Source organism: Pinus tabuliformis, chromosome 4_1, assembly GCF_031772625.1.
Source record: "Pinus tabuliformis cultivar Carrire ecotype Pingquan chromosome 4_1, CPIR1, whole genome shotgun sequence".
Taxonomy (NCBI): Eukaryota; Viridiplantae; Streptophyta; class Pinopsida; order Pinales; family Pinaceae; genus Pinus; species Pinus tabuliformis.
In genome coordinates, this window is record NC_142303.1 from 394079354 (window position 1) to 394103643 (window position 24290).

Sequence of the window (24290 nt, forward strand, 5' to 3'; positions counted from 1 at the left end):
TCTTTAAAGAATTCTCTAAAGAACTCTCTAATGTACTCTCAAGACTATCAGTTAGTCTCCCCTCCACATCATCTGCTCTAATGATGTCTTTCTGCTCTTGTCCACTATAGTGAACTCCTTCCTCTGCAATCACACTATCATACTCTGAATTTCCCAGCAAATACTCCAGCAATTCAATTTCTCTGTGACACTTCATAAGTACTTCATCATTACTTATGATTCCTACATTTATAAACAAATTATCAGTTTGAAAATTACAAGGTTCAACAGTGTCAACGGTTGCTTCACATATCAGTTCTTCAAACTGAATTTCATCTCCTTTCACAAGAAATTTTACCTATGTTGTCACAACTTCATACATCAATGTATTACTAAATTCTTTCTGCTGCAATAATTCACTGCTTTTCTCATTCAAGAGACATTCTCCAACATTCTTTACTTCAAAGTTTTTATCTTCTAAAAGATACTCTTCCATACTTTTGACAGCTTCAAAAGATCGCTCATCCTCTACAAAACCTATAATCACATCAAAATTATTAGATTCAACAATATAAGGTTTTACATTCTCCTGTTGGTCTGAATTTGTCCAACAGTTCAGGAAATCATCAATAATTCCTTCTTCTTCACCCAGAACTTCAACCTGCTTTGGTTCACAAATGGCCACTTCCTTTTCCAACTCAGTTTCTCTGAGTTTTTCCATCAGCGACTTTACTTGCCTCTACTGTAGCCTTCTCTGTAACTTAGACCACTTCAGTGGCTTCTTCTTTAATACCCAACCTAGTCTTTGGTTTTCCTCAAGTATCATCCTTAATACATTGAGTTGTTCTTTCATCTCAGCAATCTCTTTATCAATTTCCTTTTGACTCATTCTCTTGCCATTTGCCTTGGCCCTCCTTCTTCACTTTTCTTCTGTTGTGGTTTTCCTCAGAACCTCCGCTATGACTATCAGTAGTCATTTTCTCCTTCTCTATCTTCCTGAGCTCCTCACTCACTTACTATGAGCTGCATTAAAGCCTTTGCAACAACAAGTCCTCCCTGTTGCCACTAACCTCATCAAGCTTTCCTCTGTACTTGGTCTTTTGGAAAGCCCTTGGTTCTCTATCTCTCAAACCTCTTTTGAGCACTTATCTCTGCTCCTTTAGGCTTCAACTCATCTGCACCTTTTAAGAACACATCTGTCCTCTTGTATTTCAATCACAATGAAATACTTGGTTCTGGCCACCTCTTCTTTCACTTAGAAACTCTTACCAGCTTCCTTCATTACTTTGTAATTCTATCCACATCCTCTGTGGAATTTTCTTTGTGAGCTACAACAAAACCCTTGCAGTAACAAGTCTCCTTCTTGCTACATATGCCTCACTAAGCTGCTCTCCTCTGAGCTCAGTCTTTTAGCATTTCTCTGGTTCTTTCCTCTAGAACCAATTGAGCACTTCTTGCTCTAGGTTGCTGCAATCTCCTCACCTTCTTATGCTGCTCCCTGTACAGCAATATAAAGACCACAAACTCTCCAATCTTCAAATCAAATTAAAATAAAAACATATCATCTCACCTTTAAGATCTCTGCATGATCATGTTCTACCATTCACCTGCACTTTCAATGGATTGTCCTATGTTTCCTTGCATCTACAAGTTCTACTACACATTATCTCTGTGTGCCTACTGTTTGTTAGATTAGAATCTGATCTCGTCTTGCCTACATACACATCTTAAAACATAACTCTGTTCTAAATTCTTTTCAAAGAAATTTTCACACAAAATTTCTTTGTGCTACTTTGATACCAAATCTTTCAACCACAATTCTGCTCTGATACCAAAATGATGCTAGCCTAAGCCAACAATACCCACATTATGCAAATAAAAATTGCATGTCACTGGTCCCAAGCCTTAAACACCTGATCCATGGTGAAAAGCTTTACAAATTAAGGTTTAATGTTCTTAATTAAGTTTTATGTGGAAACGTTATATTTGGCTATTCAATAGTCTGATCCCTCATTAACCTTTCTAGTGGAACTTTATTCAGCCTTCATAAACTTTGGTTAATTCTAACCCCACGCATATTAACCAAACTCCACTCTTTAACTTTGGTTATATTCAACTTAACCCATAAAACCTTTATCCGCTTTATTTCTATTATAATTCTTATATAATAGAAATACACATAAAACACACGTAAACTTACCTTTTCACCTTTCCTTGGCCTTTGCACATTTATCGATGTTCACTCATTGCATTCAGCCTCCACTGTTGATTTCACTCCATCAAATCAACGGCTGTCGCGTGATCTCCACTCATCCTCTGGAAATCAAATAACTTTAACTCGTGTCCATAAACTTCTCGGGTCCGCTCTTCCCAAACTTTATTGGCTTCAACCTCCATCGTCAATCTTACCATTCAATCTGACGGTTGTTCGTTCACCCGATCAACAAAACTAATCAGTGATCCTCCACCGTTGATCAAAGCCCATTTGATCCAACGGTTAACAATGATATCGGGTGAGCCATTTGCACAAGGATTACCCGCCCAATAAAGTGGTTTCCTCTCTCCTCCGACATGCTACGTGTCGACTGCTTAATGGAATCAGGTGACCACCCCGAATTACCACTTACCACTTTTTCTCCACCCGATAACCCGCTTTCGCTTATAAACCCGCCTTTCTTCCTTGACTAATGCCCATGCTTATTGGCGCCCGATGATCATAGATCTTCATCCATCAGACGGCTGCGACGACTCCTCCGGATTCCTCTTCCGCTAACACTTAAGTTAATCTTTGCCATTCATTTCTTTTACTTTATGCTACGTGACTTAATCTTTATCACCCATCTCTTTCAACCTTGTTCATTGATCTCTAAGATCCAACAGCGCCTATGCATCGACACCTCACTTCTTCATTCTTCTCTTTACTTCGTTTTTATGTCATTTCTTCAATGTTCTTCTGTGGTTCCGGGTTTCTTCCAAAGTTCTGGTATTTTGTTGTTCTGCATCACAACTTTCTCATGAGCTTAATTCCGCTCGCCTTTATGCTTCCTTCACCTTCACTGTAACATTAAAGTCTTCCTCCTGTACTGTCGTCCCTGAACTTCACTTGGATCCTTTGATTGGATTTGTCGATCAAACCCCGATCCTACATACTCCCCTTCTTCTCTGTGTTATGCTCGAACTTCACTTGCATACATGTACTATGCAGAAACTTATAATTCACACATAATTCAGAATCAAATTCTCTGTATTGATAAATAAATATTTACATACGAGTCTCTCTCTTTCTGGCTTGATATTTTAATCAGTGGCCTCTGTTTTCCTACATGCCCATAGGCTTACAATCAAACCTCTAACTACTAACTTGACTATACCTTTTAGGCTTACATTTATACAAAAGGATTCTACAACCAATTGCTAGTTTAGATCCATAACTTTCTCAACAAAATCCCGAAATCTCTTCCTTATCCCTAAAGATCCTTTCTAATCCACAAACCATGAACTAGCTCCTAAGCTAAGTTTTACAATTAATTCTCAAATCTTTCAACTATTATAAATCTCTCATGTTCTCCTACATTCGAGAACATTTACAAATATGCCTGACAATACTTAATTAAATCCCTATTCTAGGTTCTCCCATTAGAATCACTCAAAACCTTAATAATTACATTAATTCAACACTTAGGAAACCAACTTCCTTAAAACACAAGACCCCCCTATGTCTACTAAAATACAATGATTCTTCTAAGTTGAATGCTCCTGCATCAGTTAGTAGCACTCCTAGCATTGAAGTCCCGAAGAAAAATGATATTACCTTCATTCCTTAGGCTATGGATGTCCTGTTCTAAGGTATTGAAGGGGCAATGTTTATCTGAGTTATTTTTCTTATAAGAGGTAAAGTTTATAGGAGTGAAATAATAAATTACAAGAAAATTCCTATTGGTGTTAGAAACATAAATTTTGATCCAAATATATTGGTTTAGGGGGTTGACTTTATGGAAGAAACATTATTCTTTATATAACAAGGTATACTGCCAAAACCTTTACTAGAGGATTTCTTGTTCCAAGCTGACCAGACTCAATGAATTTGTCAATGTGAGGGACCCTCGATTCATCATGCTCTCAAGTTTCAATTATCGCTCGGGATCTAACTTAACATAAGACCTTTATACCATGGAAAAACACGACATTTCTAGAAGAGGATCTAGAGTGATCCTAATTCATATTTATCAATTTTATTTTGGACTCTATCTCTAATAATCACCTAATAATAACTTTTCTATTCCTAATGATTGCCCATTTTCCTTCCTTTCTTGTCTCCTTTGACCTTTTGGACCTCTTTCCTTAGCTCAACTTGGCCTTCTGGAATAAGATCTTCATTTATAAAGATTATCAATCATTTTAGGCTTGGGGGTTTCTTAAATATAACTAATTTATGGCCATTACAACTTACCTTAACACGTATTAGTCTGTGTTTATGCTCAAGTATCTTTCTCACTGTAGTGGCCAATCTAGGGTGCTAGATTAGACTAGATTTAATATCAACCAAGGTAGGTAAACTTAGAGGCACGTGTCTAAAGTCTATAGACCTAAAAGGATCTCATCTACCTAACTAAGTGTTTACTGTGACAGGCTACAACACTCCTTTACAGGAGATTGAAATATGTTTCCTCTCACACTTTAGCACTCATATCATCTAATTTAATTAACTGTTATAAAGAAACAACGTGTTACTAGTTTGAGTTTTCAACTCTCTTACAAGGATATCATTCACAAAAGCTCTTTCCAGCTAACACACTAAGCATTCATGAAAACCAAAAACTCTTTTAAGCACATTAAAACTCAGATGCATGAAAACAGAGTCCACAGAGATACTTCGAAATTCAATGGTCGATCAAATCTTTTACAAGATATTGTTCAATAATCTAGCATTCGAATTCTCAAACTATCACCATGAATAATACTTGCAAGAACTTCTAATCGAATCAATAAACTCACAGGCAAGAAAATAACATTAAACGTTATTCAACACTATTCAGATTCGAAAACGCTATGGAAATGAAAATAAAAGTATACCAATCTCCACGTAGGGCCCGTCCACACTTCAATGGCACACTTAGGAAACTTCAAGTGATGAAAACGTTAACGCATAAGCACTGTAATGGTAAAACGATGCCTGTAATTAAGTTCTAGAAATCAAATCACATGCAAGAGAAATGTTCTGGAAACAATACATAAGAACAACAGTGTTTTGAAAAATACAATACACAGTCCTTTTATCTGCTTGTCTCTTATCCTCGTTCACTAACTTTCCCTTCTAGTCTATAATCGGATGTACATACATTATCATGCAGATGTTTTTGCTTTTACAAGAAAGTTGATTTTTGTCTTTTCTAATCTTAACTGATTTCCAAAGCAAAATGAAATCAGTTTAGGCAACTCTGGCTTTTTGCTGCTTTTGTGAGCAAAAAGGCTGGGTTTGACCAGCATTGACCATGTATCCAGGAGCTTTAGATTCGCTGTTGAATAGATCTTTCACCATGTATGTACATTCGAGATCATGTTCCTATCCTTTGTTTTGATTTTCCTGCCATGCCACATGTCACATCATAAACCATTTACAAGAAGTCATGACATCCTGTAATTTTGTTGAAAATTTCTAATTTTTAACATAAAAATTCACAAATTAAATTTAATGTAAAATAACAACTATAATGCTTTGATTAATCAATTTCAATGGACTATGAGGAGTTTATGGGAGAAAAAGATAGACAAATGATGGATTTCTAGAAGAAAAGGATGGCAATGAAATGGTACCAACACTCACCCTTGTTGCTTCCATGAGATAAGTTGTTCGAATTTGTGATTTTGTTTTCAATTGTTGTTTTACTATTTTTAATTTTTCCTCATCGTTTTTCTCCCTATACCAACAATTATAAGGTTCAAGGCTCTTTTGTGGCGCTCATGGTCTTTAATTTCCTCTTTTATTAGTTTGATATCTAATTTATTCTTCGTGTTATTTAAGACTGAGTTAATATTCCGTTGTTCTTTTAGATCTTTAATCTTGTTTCCCAGGGTGTCATTTTCTTCAACCATTGATTGTTTTTTGTGTTCTATTTCTTGCATCCCATCTTTCATTCCTTAGAGTTTAGTCTCAAATGTTATCATTTTATTTTCTGACAATTTGTAGTTGTTGTCAAGCATTGTAGATAATTCTAATTTGTATTTTCATTCTCTTTATTCTCTTTGTTTTTCTAAAGAATCATTGTACTTGTAGAAACTCTCTAGTTCAATTTTTCTTGGCCTCCCTTTCCTAGAGAAAGGCCTAGAAATATGGGGAGAAGCGCTCATAGTTTTAACCAATAAAACTTAGTAAGAAAAATGTAAGAGAAACGCATGCATGTGGTAAGAGATTGTATGCCGTAGAGTTATATTATGAGACATAGTAATATTAATCCATCGAGTTTGTAGAGGTGAGCCGCAAAGCTAAATTATGTGTTGTAATACTATATTAAAAGTATACCAAGGTCGCAAAGAAGTATTATATCCACCGCAGAGAAATGGATATCAACTAGGTCGTAGAGTATCAACAAAAGTCACCGAGCTATATATATATATATACACTCCACAGAGGTAGTAGAGAAGTATTGTATCTACTGCAGATAAATGTTTATCGAGGCCGCAAAATGTCAATGAAGGTTCCACCACAAAGAAATGGTTATCAACAAGGCCGTAGAGTATCAATGTGTGTGTATGTATGTATATATATATATATCCACCGTAGAGACTACAAAGAAGTATTATATCGAATCAAAAAAGTATATGCACCACAAAGAAATGGATATACAATACAAGCATGCTTATGTGATTTCAAGACTTTTTAATAAAAGATGTAACACAAATAATGTTTTAAATACATATAGTCTTTAATTTGTAAACTTTTAATGCGATATAAATATTCTTGTGATATTAAAAAAATATCCTTAATTTCACAAATATCTCTAATTTTTCTTTTTCTTTTTTAAATCACCTACCCATACAATTTTTTTCAAATAATTTTTTTTTTAAATCTTCTTTTTATTAAATAATCTTTATTTTTATATCCCTTTATATCTACCACTCTCTATACCTTATATCTACCCACAAAATACATATAATATATTGATTTTATTTCTCACCATTTTTTTTTTTTTAAATAAACATGATAGAATATTGGTTCCCCTTATATTATTTTAAGATCCTTTAAAGAAAATATTATGATATTATGATTAAAATATTATGATATCGTAACTTTGTTTTCAACAAAATACCATTATAATATTATGCCTTTCTTTTAGCAAATCCTATCATGATATTATGACTTTGTTTTCAAATGCCTAAATTTATCGGCTTTATTACTTGCAACCAGGGACAATGACATTTACAATCAAATGTATAGTATATTATAACGAACTTAAGAAAACATCACACTTGTATGCGTACTTATTTTCTTATTTTTTAAAAGTGCTTAACAATTGCTCAATCCAATCAGTAGGGAATTCCCTCACTATTTTTCACTCCGAAGGTGGCAAAACCTATCAAACTCAGGTGTCAAACCAACAGTGAGGACAGCCAACTCTGGCTGCTATCCGCGAATGTCGGTTTGACTCATCACTGTTATCAAGGAAAACCACGCCACCTGTAATAACCCGCTGGTGGTCCGTAAGGGAGCAGGCTTTCACTCCTGCCAGATGCCTCTGGGTCTTGGGCCGTTAACCTGTTTCCTTACGTCCGAGGAAGACGAGCTCTTAGCCAAGCAGAATTCCCTCACTATTTACGCAAGACTTTCAAATAGGACTTGTATTTCTTTTTAAATAGAAGCTGCATCAAAATTAAGAACAAATAACTTATCAACTGAATACTTGAAAATTAACAATTAATTTGGTATGCAATGCACCTTTTTCTTTATAATCTATGTATACGTTATTTTTCTTTTTAAATTTATAATAAATTTTTTATTTATAATTTAAAAAAAATAAAATTTATTATTATTTTTCACGGTATTTATTAATAACATAAAATCATTTAATTATAAATAAAATATATTTTTAAATTATTTAATCATAATTATAATATAATAAATATTAAATATATTGTATTTACAAGTGAAAAAGTATATATGGAAAATTAAAATGAATTAGTATCTAGGGAATTTATCTGGCTGATCTTAGTTTCTAGCATTCCATTTGATTCAATCCCATTCAAACCCATGTGGGTATGGACTATTTTTTTCTTTTGAAAAAGATTTAATCTTGATACAAAGTTCCAAGAGGGAAACATAGGTATCTGAATCGACTATAGTGTCGTTTAAATGTTATAAAGCTTCCTTCAATCAACCCTTCCTATAGAGTGCTCTCACTTCAACAAAAACATTGTTAACTTTGACTGTCTTTTGGATTTCTGAAGTTTGCTGCAAGAATGCAAGGGACGTTGAAGATTAGATTTTTTGTGCCTCTTGCCATATGTCCCCTCCGTCAACAATGGCTTCCATGGCTATAATGTGGGAGCTCTGCGTGTTGAGTATGATGAATATGTTGAAAGAGTTGAATACAACACCACATCTTTAGAGGTGGAATGGTTATTTTCTTGATCCTGTGTATTTCTCATGAATCTTGGGGTATCTAAATGATTATAAATATTAGAGAGAAGATATACCAAATCTCCATGGAATCAAAGACTCACCTTTGTTTCATATTATGTCATTTTATTGTTGTTTTTTGAAAACATAATGTTGTCCATGAGGATATCAAAATGAAAAAAATGTTCATAATTTCCTTGGATTTTCTTGAAGATTAAGGTTTTAATTGGTATGAAGAACTTGTTGGAAATTAAATATCACCACTTTCATAATTATTCAGGGCATTTCTAAACATTGGCTTCATCTATATGATGACAAGTGTGAAGGAATTATCGCAGATGTGACACAACATGTGGATTTTGTTTATACATGTTTTTCTAGCCTTGTGTTATGGGTGATTTTGATGATAAACATGTTGAGGATAGGTTGCCACATGCACTTTTTTCAAACATTATTCCATCCCCCTTCAACATAACATTGAATTGGCATATGCTAGGTCATGTTAAAAGATGCACAACTGGCCTCATCTTCCATGCAGAGTAATTCTTGTGTGATGTTGTCCACACAGGTACCCACTTCTTCCATGAAGCAATTTATGAGATATCTCTCTTCAAATGACATAGATTCAATTCTCCTTCAATGCCTCCCATTGAGACTTGCACTAGTCACCACAGAAATCTGCCAATGCAACAAGCAAAGCCATTGTGTTGTGTTTTGGATAATGGAGATAATCACAATGCAGCTTGCTGCAAGAATGCCCGAGACATTGAAGAAGCCATCATATTTTTTGCGCCTTTTTATGTCCCCTCCCTCAACAATGGTTTCCATGCCTATAATGTGGGAGCTCTGCATGTTGAGTATGATGAATATGCAAAGCAAAGGATGATTGAGCATGAATGCTAGTTGGACAACCCTGGGTTGTCTGTGAAATGTTGGATATCAGTGCCATATCAATCGAAGAAGGGCCTACTTGTGTTTGCATCCCGATTCTTCCTATGGTGCATGATGATTGGACAAGGATGTTGATTAGATTTTTCAAGTGTGGAGATGAATAAGTTCAGGGTACCAGAATTGTTGCAGTAGAAGCTCTTGAGAGCTACTTGGATGACACTAGAGCAGGTTCTTTTGTTGAAAAAGTTGAATACAACACCACATCTTTAGAGGTGGAATGGTTGTTAGAATATAGGTAACATAGGATTTTGTGTTGGCTACCATGCCCATGTTGTAATTTCTTGTCGTAGCCTTCATATCATGAAGATTTGCCGTATATTTATATGAGGTGTTTAACATTTCCTTCTTTTTAGAAAGATATGTTTATGTAAATAAAGAGCTAAGATGGCTCCATTAGTTGTATGTTTGCACCTAGCTCTTATACTTTTTCACGTTATAGTAGTTGGAAGAATAAGCTCTCTAGCATGAAGCCTATTTTTTAGGTCTTTATATTGTTCTTCGTTGTCGTAATAAATGTTGATTGAATGATCTTTGACATTGTAAATATATAATTTTGAAACATTATAATGTTGTGCAGAGATTGCATCTATTTTACAAGACACTCCAAGCTACTAGTTCCTTTTCTACTGCGTTACAACATTGTCTTTGTAACATCTAGTGCAAAATCTAATTATAAATCATTAATAACTACATTGTTACATTTTATATATATATATATATATATATATATATATATATAAACTATTTCGTATAATCTATATATATTCAACTTCAATAAAATATATAATACATATAAATAATAACACAAATTTGACACTGTTGGACCACTATGTGGCACACTAGCATGATTTATCTTGGGGAACACTAGAAAGATTTGTGGAGAAAATTTCGCTATCGATTCCCTCATGAGTGGCGACGAAAAAATGAATTAATCTGATCTTATCTTTAGGAAAAGATTAAAAGGTTCACCAACTTGTAAATAATAATTTTTTATTTCTATTTTTATTTGGAGTGATTTTTACTGAGATTTTTTGGAAGTTTTCTTAATGAATTTTTTGGTTTAATTTCTTTAAAATTTAAAAAGAATTTATTGAAATCACAAGCTTGATGTCATAATCTTAATTCATATATACAATAAAAAATCAATTTAAATAAATAATACAAATCAAAATTTCACCTCACTAAAAACAAATCCCTTTTATTTTGATACTGATCCATGCTCTCTCACATCCATGCTCTCTCACATGGACCCAAATCCCTTTTATTTTGACACTGATCCATGCTCTCTCACATGGACCCATAGGTCGAAATCAGTGGTCCACCAAGTGAATAAGCACACGTAGCGTTGCAACTTGCAAGCGAACAAAACAAGCAAGTTGGAATAATGATGGCTCATCATGTGGTGGGACACCTTATCTCCAATTACGAGGCACCGATAAAACAAAGAAGGTCGCAATCAACCAGATGTTTACCATTGCGTGTCGCAGAGGGAATAAAAAATTAGATGAGCTGTCAATTAGGCACTGGTAACCTCGAACCGTAGTAAGGTCATTGATTCCTATAAAGGGGATGAACGGAGAGTGTTCTAGGGATCAGAGTCTCTGAATAACTGTATCTGTTTGGCAAGGAAAAGCAAAAGGAAGCGATATCCATCATTTTGATTCCATTGACAGCCGATTGGGTATCATCACAAATTCTGAAAAATACTCTGTTTACCACAGGGGAAGCAAGTAACTGCAATGGGGTTGTTGGATAAGCTGTGGGACGATACTCTGGCCGGCCCTCGCCCTGAGAGTGGCCTCGGTAAACTGAGGAAGACTGGTAGTACTTACGCTGACATAGCAAACACCTTCATTCCAGGTTAGTTGTTCTGCATGAATTTTTGATGATATTTGTATTTGATCGCAGGTTTATAGCTTGACTACTTGTTTGACCTTACAACTATGAAGTGAAATTTAGGGTAGCATAGACTCATGTTAAAGTACCCAGATTGACTGCTGCACCAGGAACATAGATCCATATATTTAACCTACACAGGTTTATGTTTTAGGCCTGTAGAGTACTTGGCTTTTCTCAATGGAAAAGGGTTGTCCCAATATACAATAATTGGGTTGAAAGTGGTGGGGAGAACGGTTTGTTCTCATTTGTTTGGGGAACAGTTTGTTTTCCCATTTGGGGAGTGGGTGGAGAACAGCGGGTTTTTCTCTTGGTTTTAATAGCTAAAGTGGTTAGGAAAACAATTTGTTATCCATTTGCTGGGTAGCAAATTACAGGGAGAACAATGAGTTTTTCTATTTTTTGGGTGAATAGTTTGTTTCCCCTTTATTATTTGAGGGTTTTTTTAGGGAAGTCCGTGGGAAAACAGTGTGTTTTTCCATTGATTTTAGTAGCAAAAGTGGTTAGGAGAACAGTTTGTTATCTCATTTTCTGGGAGAAGTGCTAGGGGAAACAGTGTGTTTTCTTATGGAGTTGTCTTTAGTGCAATTTTTTGTAAGTTTGTCTGGTGGGTTTTTTTGGTTTAATTTATCTAAAATCTGGCAGGAATTTATTGAAATTACAAGCTTGAAAGGTAATCTTTTTCTAATTGAAGTGTCCTAGGGTTTTTGAAGGTGTTGAATCCATATATACAATCAAAAAACCAATTTAAATAACAGAAATCAAAATTTCAGCTCAAATTTTTCTGCCGGATTTTAGCACTGGAAAGTCCAAAAAATTGCACTAAAAACAACTACTTGCTCTTGCAACAGTTTATTTTCCCATTTGCTCAAGGAAAGTGGGGAAGTGGTTAGGAGAACAGTGTATTTTCCCTTTGCTGGGACCAATTTGTTTTTCCATTTGCTTGGGTGAAGTGGTGGGGAGAACAGTATGTTTTCCCATTTGCTCTGGTGAAGCCGTCCAGAGAAGAACAATGGTTTTCCATTTGTTTTGGGAGAATGTCTGTTTTTCCATTTATTTTGGTTAACTCTATGAGATATGTTTCAATTCTATGAGATGGTTAACTCTAAGAGATATGTTTCAATTCTATGAGATATGTTTGGTATTTGTGATAATCCTAATTTTAGTAGCCAAAGTGGTTTAAGACAACAATTTGTTTTCTTAAAAGCTTTAATTCCAAAAGATATCTTTGGTCTTGACATAAGAGCTCCATTACTAAAAATAAGATGTTTCCATCCTGAATATCTGAACCCCTATAAAATCTAATCTTAGTCCTAAGTTATTAGTATATCAAAATTACAATGAATTATCAATTCTGTAAAATGATTGATTCCAAACCCTTAAGGAATCTGAATTCTTTCAATGCAATTCTATTTATTTGCAATTTCATCGGTTAGAATTATGTTTCATGGAGATTCGAAGTATTTATGTTCAGTAATGGACCGTTTGCAGAAGCAGAAGAGGGTTTAACCTGGTTGAGGGAACGCCGAGCTAGTGCAGAGTACCAACAATCGAATGACGAGACGAGACAAGTAACGCAGAGCATCAGCATTATTAAGCCTCCTCATTATCTCCATTCACTCTCTCTGGATAGTCCCTCTTCCCCAACAGGCTCAAGCCCTCCAATATCACCATCTTCTTGTGAGTAGCATTGATCTGTTTTCTATGGGTTTCTGCACTGTCATCAAAGGATTTCATCCTTCCTGTTTGCCATAAAAATCATCAATCAGAGAACATCGAATTTATGTTTGTTGGATTTGGAATATTGTGCAACAGTAACACCACGAGAACGGGAGAATCCATGGCGAAGTAATAAGTACGACAATAATATTCCCAGAAGCCCAACTGTTTACGACTGGTCAGTGTTTGATTCAGTCCTATAGATCTTTTGAAGTTCTATTATCAATTACATTTGTTTTTGTGCTGCAAGGATTACAAAGTTAATGCTGTAGCAATGCTTGATATTCCCAATTATAAAATTGCAGGGTTGTCATCGGCTCTTGGGAAAGATGAGGAGAATGACTGAACAGATTCATTTTTTACCTGCGGGGGTCCTGTTCATTGCCCAGGCATTTATAAGAACAGCTACCTTCTCATAGGAATACAGATCCAAGTTTTGCATACAGTTTGTTCCAGGCCCGATGCCAGTATATTTTTGTAAATAGTTTAAGGGTTTAAGTTTGTTCAGCGCGCTGGCCAATCTGTGGGGGGCTTATAGAGTGGAGATCATGTACATGAGCGGAAGAGACAAATCACTAGCGTATGGAGTCTTTTTAGGCCTATTGGCTAAGCTTGCTAGAGTACTGGAATACATCCATTTCCTATCTTCCCACTATGCATGGAACCAGAGTAACTGCCTCTGCTTCTACATTCATGGAGTGGATGTTACTGTAGAAGCATTATGTGAAAATGCAATCACTAACCTGTAGAAACAGAAAGGATTGCCCCTCCCATGATGATCTCTATTCGGTCCACTTGTTCGCATTAAAAACGAATACCTGTGTGTGAAAAGAAAAATGAATGAAGAGGTGTTTCATTGTATCATTAGGATGAGATCCGTTGAATTTGAATGTATCATTTTTAACTCCGTATGAGTTTCGTGGATGATTATTTAGCTTAAGCTAAGCATGTTTCAAGATTTGTTTTATCATTATTAAAATAATAAGTTTTACTTCGTTGAATCTGAACTTGTGATCGACAAATATATATTCTTAATTATTTAAATATTTACCTATTTAAAAATATTTTAAATTTATTCAACTCACTTATTATACTGGTAATTTTTAACACTATAAAATTAAATTTATTATTTTTAAATAAAATTTATTTTTATTTATCAAATATGATTGGTTGAAATGTCATGATGCAATAATTAATTTGTGTACTCTATTATTAATTACTATATACTATATTACTAATTACTATGTACAATAAATATAAATAATTTGAAAAATATAAATTTGAGAAAAATATGTAAAGATAACATGTTTTACAATTACAACTTATTATATTAATCTCTACTCTAATGAGACATGACATGTTTACTATAATATGAACATTATATAAAAAATTGGGATTATTCAATATTAAATAAATAATTATTAACTTGTTATGATTTTCTTCAATATCAAATATATATACAATTTTTATCTAAAAAAATATTTAATATTAAACAAATATTCATATAACTTATTTTATAATTTTATTTTTGTTTTGAGTGCATACAACACATTATGACATTAAAATATTTTATTAAATTAAATAACAGAAAATACTAATTATACAACTTTATTTTAATGTAACATTAACTATTTATTTTTATATTTTTAATATATTTAAATTTCTCCCTTAAAAATACAGTGGCGTTACTCTTTACCAAAAAACAACTCCCATCGAAATCGCTTGCAAATTAATTGAAGTTACAACCAATTGGTTCGGCCAAAGAGAACGATAGAAATTCGAATTTAGCGTTAATACAGGGAGCGCATCTTCCATTTCGACAAGCCTTTTCGATTATTGATAGGGATTCTACATTTAGGGAATTTTCAAATGCGTGACATTTTTAAAACGCTGGTTTAAAAATGGAGTAAATTGCTTAGCATTTTTTGTTCTGATATTTTGGTAAAATTTGGTAATTTTTATCAAGGTTTAAGATTTTAGGTATTAGTGAGTTTTTGATTGCTGAATCTATTAAGACTGAAGTATTTTTATTATCAATTTTTTTTTAGCGAAAAAGATTTCAATAATTCAGCTTCTTTTGGATTTTTCCTTGCCTATGAAGTAAAATCTTGATTTGTGTTTATTTAAATTGATTTTTTCATGAAATATATAAAATTCAATACGCTGAAAAATCCCCTAAAACACTTCGATTGTACACAAATACCCATCAAAGTTTCGATTTCAATAAATTTCTTTCTAATTTTAAAAAAATTAGATCAGAAAACCAACCAAAAAAACTCACTTAAAACAACTAATGTTTTAAAATACCAATTTGCTCACCAACTTCTTTTTTAAAGTGCAGTTGAGCCCGTTCTCCTCGTTCGAATTGGAAAGATTTGCGCCGATTCGAAAAGATCGCAAACAAGAAAAGATAGTGTATTACTTCGAACGATTGTGAAGATCGCGTTTTCAATGCACAGAATTTGAATATCTCTGGACGCTTAATTATTACTAATAACTATTGTGCTACATAGCATTTAATGATCTATATATATATGTGCATCCCTGAGGCTGGAAGATGTCTGAAGAGAAGGCCTGGTATACTTTCGAAGTTCCTAACATTTAAAAGTTGGAAACCGCTCGAATCCTCCTCTGGGGATTGTAGGTTCAAAACTTAAAAAGAGTTTTGCAGTGAAAATGAGGTCATTAGCAAAAAAGTTATAACAATAGTGAAAATAAAGATTAAGATTGATAAAATTAGTCAAGAATTATTTTAAATATTGATCTAAAATGAGTTGATAGGGATTTAATTTCTTCACTTATAATTTCTTTTATGAATTCATATTATTTAAATATTTTATATAGTTATAAAAAATTAAAATTTTTATTGAGGTTGATATAAGTAAAATTTCAACTTTGATGACCAATAGACAAGGTTACACATTATAACAGTGGGTTGTAGAATACGATAATGCTTGGGTGTTTAGAAGAGTATTATATGAATCTGATAGAAATTGGAGATATTTAATATGGTCATGTTAATGATTTGGGTAGTTATACAAATTAAATGTTTAATAAAAATTTGATACATCACTCCATAATAAATAGACATAATAATACATTTTATGTTACTAAAAAAATAAATAAATAATTGACTAAATTATAACTTTGTTTTAAATTATTATGATTATTAATTATAAAAAAATTAATCCATATAAATAGACATAATAATACATTTTATGTTACTAAAAAAATAAATAAATAATTGACTAAATTATAACTTTGTTTTAAATTATTATTATTATTAATTATAAAAAAATTAATATATAAGTTAACCATATGTATATTTATAAGAACATGTAACAAGATCTTTAATTAAGAAGATTCATCTCTATTTTATTGGAGATTCTTAATATGTAAATAGGCTTGGTTACAATAATATGGTTTATACCACATGATAAAAAAAATCATCATTCATTTCATATGACACTTGTACATATGTTTTTTTAAATAATTAATGGATTTAATTAAAAGGGAAAAAGGGCATAACTACTTTTAAGATAAATTTCAACATTTGATTTGTGAATACTAAGAATATTTTGGAACATTTCATAGAAGCTAATCCTTAATGATTAATAATTAAATAAAATTTTGGAAGCTCTATTCATAAAGAGACACACTTATCCACATATTAGAAATTTCTCACAATGTTTGAGAATGAGGCCAATAACTTGTCATTATATTTTTAATATAAATTAATATTTAAGTTGTAACCATTGGTTAACCATTGTGATTTTCAATAATACATTGAAGATTTTAGCTTGGTATCCTTCAATATCCCTATCTTTTCCATTAGCGAGTTTCTTAATCCCTAACTCCACTCCTTCCAAGGAAAAGATATCCTCCTTTATAGGAGTGTTTAAGATTATGTCAATGGTGTTCGGGGAGTCATAAAGCTTTTTAAGATAGATATCCCAATTCTTTAAGGGGATCAAATGATTTTCTATTGTTTTTTAAACAAGTATATTCCACAAAAACTTTCTAAGCTCAACTTTAGAAAGGTGAAGAAAATGTTCTTGTCTCTTATTAATATATGACCTTTTTTTTTTTTTTTTCCTTTTGATAAGAGCTTTGTATAGAATCATGTTTCCAAGCTTTACAGTTTTGTTAGGAGCAAGTCTAATCGCTTTCCTAGCAATTTTGCAGTCCTCATCATACCAAATGTTGGAAGTTTTATTATTCTTTTTATACGACACCTCGGTCGAGAATTTGTTAATGGTAGTGGAAAGGGTTGTAGTAAAATTCTAATAGATTTGATCAATGTTATTATTATATGTTAGGAAGCCTAAATCTCTCTTTAAATCCTTTAAGAAGAGATATATTTCACTTCTATCAAAACGAGCATGCCTTTGATTCTCACACTTATTTTGCATGTGGCTGGTATGCATGACAAGATTGAGAGTTAAGGCCAAAGGTATGTGGTTAGAGTCATGTTTGTGTTTGTTGGTGTCCAAGTATGAATGATTTATTCACCCGTATTCCTACATTAATTTATCAATCTCGGTGCCTATCCTTTCAAGGCAACACGCAAGGTATATGTAGGGGCAAGAGCACAATCCGTTCCGACCAAGGGTTCACTATTAAAATGCAAACATTGCTATGAAACTAAATCAAATACAAACTTCAGAAATGCAGTTATAAGAATTAAAGAACTGTAACATCAAGCATAAATTAATAAATAACACACACAGAAAGACGCAACACCTGATAAGAAGAGTGGGCCCAGCTCTCTGATCAGGGCTGCGTTAGTCACAGTGAAGGTTAGAACAGCAAAATAGATGATAATTTACTAATCTGAAAAGGGTTATTACAATATCGATGGGGCGTCCCCCGTTTACAGAGATAAACTGTCTTTTATACACAGCGAGGGAGAACAACCTCTTTCCCCAAAACATGGTAATTGTATCCCCAAAAATATACATTAGTTTGGAATGACACCAACACCAGATAGATGAGATCATCAAGATGCCCAAGAATGGTTCAGGGATCTGCGACTCTAGCTGCGCAGCCTCCTTATGGTTGGTTGTGAATAGCAGATCTGCTGCGGGATGCTGAAGCCTTGGTTCCTGTTGTCCAGAAGTTGCGGTCAAACATGCATTTTAGTGCTGCAAATAGGCAAAACTCCACGACTTTACTTCATTAATAGAATATTCCAATAGAAAAGTCAGGGGTGTTTACCTCGTAAATTTAGCATAGTAAACATGGGTAAATAAGTGCAAAAAGGTCAAAAAGGGTGATGGAAATGCAACAGAAAGATAGCCCGATTTGGTGCCCATCATCTCCCCCCAACTAGCCTTCTGCATGCCCTCATGCAGCTCGCCGCCTCTGCAGGTCTGCATTTTGTAGACTGTAGGCTTCCTGAAGCTAAGCGAGATAGTACTCTCTGGCCATTTTTGTCCCTGGAACTTTAAAACCATCTGAAAGGAGGACTTCCTTCCACCAATCTCTGGGAACATTATATGTTGGAGTGTAATTTTCTACTGGCAACCAAATAGTGGGAAACTAAAGCCGAATCCCCATCCACCAGACCCCACATGTTCGGACACATGCCACATACCTGGGCACTCTGGGAAGTGCTCGTGCAAGATTTGGTGCCCCAAAAGGTTCCCAGTTCTGGACAACTGTAGGTGACATCATCCACCTTCTCTGACATCAATCAAGGGCCTCATCTTGAAATGTGACTAATTGTTTGACACAAAGGTCAAGGCACCAGTTCTGTGTCCTTAGCATTCTTTCTCTGTTCCCCTCAATTCTAAAAAAGGCATTGTGTTTAGTGAACATGGTAATTGACCTCTCATGTTCTCCTCTTACTATAAATGGCTTTGTAACCTAATTGGATTTAAATGTGTTAAAAGCCTTCTACCAGCTGATCTGATTGAAAGTGTAAGAGGTGAGGGCCCTTAAATGAATGTCCCCCACATATGGGACCGGGTTGAATTCTCTATCCAGGCGCAGTAGATACCCGTGCAAATAAAATTCACACATCAAACGCTGAGTTGGCACCTCATGGTTCCTCATTATTCGGAGGAATTGTACGCCATCTTCTATTTCATAGCTAATCTCATTTTTGATGCTCTCCATGCAGAATAAAAGAAAACGTTCATGTAAGAATAAAGAACAACAAGAAGTAAGGGGACGGCATGCCATCACCTCTTGCACCAAATTAAACATCTGCTCCTTATCGGTTTTCAGTGCTACCACTTGCTTTTCCCGCTGCTCCATCTTGAGTTGCTGTTTCGCATGCCTTAGTCTCATGATATCTATGCGCTCCACATATTCAAAAATAGTTGTGATAAATTCAAAGTTAGAGGAATGAGGAGCTCTTCCTCTGTGCGTCGAGGGGAATGAGATACCCTTGCTCCTCTTGGGATAGAGGAGAAAAAGGAGAATTGGCAGGGATCTTCAGTGTTCGGTCCCGAGGTTGACGCTAGTTCTTGTGGAGCAGCTTCGGCCTTGTGCCCTGGTTCTCCTAGAGCTTCCTCCACAGGCTCCATGTTTTTCTCAGCCCCGAGCTCTTTTTGTCCTAGTTCCTCCTCTTCCTTTGGTTCTACAGTCGGAGTGGTCATGACCTCTGCTTCATTCAGGGTATCCTCCTCCATCTTCTCCATGGTGGCAGGTGGTCCTTGTGGGGTACCCTCAGTTGCAATATTGACCAATTCACCTGTTGTTGTCATGCTATCAACTTGTTTTGCTAGTTCCACAGTGGAGGCTGGTTCTTGTGAATCAGCCTCGACCGTGGTACTAGTGGGCCTTTCTTTGTCAACTCCCGCATCTTCCATTGGCTCCACTGTTTCAGCTTGCTCTTGGGGAGCAACCTCTTCTTCAAATTCTTCAGCTTCCATCTCCATCTCTTCTGGTTCCTCCTGGTCAACATAATCATCTTCTCCTGCATTTTCTTCCTCCATGGCTTCTGGTTCATCTTCCTTGGCAGCCACAACGGCTGCTACCTCTTCCTCTGTGGAATCTCGAAACAGTTCCCACAGGATCGGGATTCATCTGATGGAATTAATTACTAATTGCTGAACCAGCCCATGGTGGGTGATGACTGCCAATACCTGTCGCGACCCCTGAGCTGAATGTGCCATTAGGTGAAGGATTCTCTATAAGAAATAAGGCACATTCAGTGAGAAAGCCTCTACTTGGGGAAATCACAGGTAGGCTAGTATTCGAAGATGGTATTTGAATGTGGTGGAATATCTCCCTTCACAAGTCATATATTTTATGACGAACTTTGCTACTTCTCCCCAAGGATGCGGTAGCGATTTTCGGTCGTATCCCCGACCCTTCTACACGATGCTTTCTCCTGCCTGTAAAAAGGCTTCGGGAAACTCTGGAAGGGCAGTCCTTCTTGAAAACCATCGTTGTCCGTTTTGAGGGAGCCCACTGACTTCTGCAATGGCTTCCTCTGTCACAGGGATTTCAATTCCGCGGACCCGAGAGCTTTCTTCTCCCAAGTTGAGTGAAAATTCTGCCGTAATTTCTTCGTTCAACCCTCTCAACCTGTCAAAGTAAACATTCCAGCCTGCGTTCTCAAAGACCTACCATACCTCCTGATTGTTCCGAACTCTCATCGTATCTTTAGGCTCATGCTGCACAGATCATCCACCCATCGCTGTAGAGGCGGGATCAGCGCGACGAATGCAGTTAGCTGGCAGGGGAGAATGGCAGGGCTCCAAATTGTTGGCAACTGAAATAACGTCATGGTTGCTTTTGGGGACAACAGATGAAGTAGCACTGGTATGTTTGAAAATGATGACAGATTATGGTGGTATTGTTAGATATTTCAGTGATTTAATGTAGCGAGTTGGGGAGGTGACTGATTATGACTCTGCACGTACGAATACGCATTCCAACACATCAAATTTATGATTACGAAATACCAAAATATTTAGATTTTGTTTGGTGAGGATCATGTGTCATGAATGGTTTTTCGTGGTACGCCGTCGTTTATTATGACGGTTCCCCCCCCAACTTAATTACGGTCGTCCACGACATGTTTTAATGTCTTTTTTGAATGTTTTAATTAAATCCGTAAAAGCCAGCGGAGATGTACCTGGGGACCTACCTTATGGTGGAGTAACAATAAAATGTCCAACGGAGTAACAACAACAAGGAGTAACAGCAACGACGGAGTAATGATAATGGTAGAGTAACAGCTCCAGCAGAGTAATAGCACCGACGGAGTAACGGCAACAACAGAGTAATGACAGTTACGGAGTAACGGCACCGACGGAGTAACGACAATGATGGAGTAACGACAGTTATAGAGTAACGACACCGGCGAAGTAACAACAGTTGCGAAGTAACGACACTGGCAGAGTAACGACAATTGTAGAGTAAAAACACCAGCAGAGTAACACCAGCTGCAGAGTAACAACATCAGTGGAGTAACGACAGTTGCGGAGTAATAGCATCAGTGAAGTAACAACAGTTGAGGAGTAACAACAATTACAGAGTAACAACAGTTACGGAGTAACAACAGTTACAAAGTAACAACTATTACGGAGTAACAACTGTTACGAAGTAACAACTGTTACGAAGTAACAACTGTTACAGAGTAACAACACTTATTGGAGTAACAACACTAGTGGAGTAACAAGAAAATCTTAATAACAGTACTGGTGGAGTAACAACGCCGAGTGTTACATTTCTCCTCATCATATTCTTTTGTTATTCCTACAAACTAAAAACAAATAAGTAATAACAGTATTATATATTTGTTATTCCTACAAAATACAAACAAATAAGTAATAACAATATATATATATGTATTAGAACAAAGTGAGAATTCCCTTTATTCCAACAACCATTAAATCAAATGAATCAGAAAGGTGTTTGACAAAGGCATTTCTAAAGGCTAGACGGTGGTATGGTTTTAGACAATGTCCATTTACTAAGAACGAGGTATGATTCTCATCTATTGTGATTAATCTAACTGTTCCATTGTCGAACATTGCGTCCACTTGATATGGCCCCATCCAACGAGTGTGAAGCTTGCTTTTGAAATACTTAAATCGGGAATCATAAAGTAATGCCCAATACCCCACATGAAACACCTTGCGTCTGATAAATTTATCATGCCATTTCATTCTCTGTTGTTGAACAATAGTAGTCTTCTAGACAACTACTGACCGAATTTTGTCCAACACATTTAGCTGTTCTAATCAGTGTTTTTGTGCTTCTGATAGGTCTAGGCCTACTTCTAGTGCCGTTCTAAGGTGCTAATCTCAAATTCCACCGGAAACAAGGGGAATTTCCCATAGACTAATTCAAATGGAGAAAACCCAGTTGTGTTTCGCCATGTTGTTCTGTATGCCCATAAAGCTTCTGGAATTTTCTATGCCCAGTCTCGGTGATGACTTGCCACTGTCTTTGTCAAGATATTTTCCAATACCTTGTTTGTGCTTTCTACTTGTTCGTTTGCCTGGGGGTGGTAGGGGGTTGTCACTCTATGTTTGACCCCATATTTCTGCATCAGCTTCCCTATCATGTGAGATGTGAACTGTGATCCTCCATCTGATACAATTTCCCTTGTAGTACCGTACCGAGCAAATATTTCTTCAAAAAGAAACTCTGCCACTACTTGCTCTGTTGCTCTCGTGACTGCTTTGGCTTCCACCCATTTAGTCACATAATCAGTGCAAACCAGGATGTAAGCTTTCTGATGATAGGGTGGATTGAAGGGTCCAACAAAATCAATAACCCATTTCTGAAATGGTTCAAGGACTATCTGGGGCTGTAGAGGCATTTCATCTACTTTCCCAGGTTGTCCCATCCGTTGGCAACTATCACACCTTCAAACATAATCCCGAGCATCATGAAAGATGGAGGGCCAGTAATATCCTATTTGCAGCACTTTGTGACCTGTTCTTTTATCTGCAAAATGTCCTCCACAAGGTCCATCATGTGCAACCTTTAATATCTCATAGATATCATCTTCTACCACACAACGTCGAATCTGTTGGTCAATCCCTGTATGAAAGAGATATCCTGCCAACCATGAATACCAGGTACTCTAGTGAATAATCTTCCTTTGCTCCTTATATGATAGATGACGGGGCACCTTCCCTGTAGCAAGATAATTAGCAATATCTGCATACCACAAAGTGTTAGAAGAAACTGCAAAAAGATGTTCATCTGGAAAATTATCTTCAATTGGTGTATTCTTTCCATCATGTTTTATCCTAGACAAGAAATCTGCAACCACATTGTTCTTCCTTGGTTTATCTACTATAATAATATCTAATTCCTGTAGTAGTAAAAGCCATCTTGTAATGCGACCAGGGGTAACAAGCTTATTCATTAAATACCTGATAGCTGCATGATCAGTATGCACAATGTGTAGTTTAATTCAATAGGAGCCAAATTCTTACTAACATAGTAAACTGCGTATGGTACTTTGTCCTCTTGTTGTCTTAATACTGCACCAATCGTTGTTTGGGAAGCATCCGTATGAATATGGAAAGGTAATGCCCAGTCTGGCCCTCTAAGGATCGGAGAGCTATAGACCAATTCCTTAATTTTCGTAAAAGCTGCATCACACTCACCTGTCCACACAAAATCTGAATCTTTTGTTAGCAATTGAAAAAGTGGATGTGCTACTTTCGCAAAGTTTTTTTATAAAACGACTGTAATAACCAGCACAACCAATAAAGCTGTGTACCTAAGTGGGCGTTTTAGGTGTCGGGAAATGCAGAATTACCTTTATCTTCGTTGGGTCCATCCATATTCCCTCAGTTAAGAGAAAATGTCCCAGAACAATTCCCTCTTCCATCATCATATGGAATTTCACCGTACTCAGAGAGACACGCGCTTGTATACACCTTTCAAGAACTTTTTCTAAATTTTTCAGTGCTTCTAGAAATGAATCCCCATATGGAGTAAAGTCATCCATGTAAATTTCAACACTGTCATCTACCAAATCAAAGAAGATCCCCAAAATTGCTCTCTGGAATGTTGCAGGAGCATTACACAGGCCAAAAGGAGGGACCCGGTATGCGAATGTTCCCCAGGGCATGTGAAAGTGGTTTTGTCCTAATCTTCAGGAGCTATCTGGATCTGGTTATACCCACTAAACCCTAAGAAAGAGAAA

The 24290-nt window shown here is 35.6% G+C and overlaps 1 protein-coding gene across 1 annotated transcript; it reads left to right on the top strand.

Moving 5' to 3' along the window:
• Positions 1-11126: 11126 nt before the first annotated feature.
• Positions 11127-14023, top strand: LOC149175953 (dormancy-associated protein homolog 3-like). The gene is made up of 4 exons (XM_089419803.1): positions 11127-11404; positions 12932-13120; positions 13256-13337; positions 13465-14023. Exons 1-4 carry the CDS (start codon positions 11284-11286, stop codon positions 13490-13492), a joined length of 420 nt encoding a protein of 139 aa, XP_089275929.1. The 5' UTR covers positions 11127-11283; the 3' UTR covers positions 13493-14023.
• The last annotated feature ends 10267 nt before the right edge of the window (positions 14024-24290 follow it).

Bases quoted from the DNA above. Each gene is read 5' to 3' on its own strand.
- LOC149175953 (XM_089419803.1), top strand. From the start codon at position 11,284: ATGGGGTTGTTGGATAAGCTGTGGGACGATACTCTGGCCGGCCCTCGC. The intron at 11,405-12,931 runs GTTAGTTGTTCT...GACCGTTTGCAG, and splicing joins AGCAAACACCTTCATTCCAG to AAGCAGAAGAGGGTTTAACC. The intron at 13,338-13,464 runs GTCAGTGTTTGA...ATAAAATTGCAG, and splicing joins AGCCCAACTGTTTACGACTG to GGTTGTCATCGGCTCTTGGG.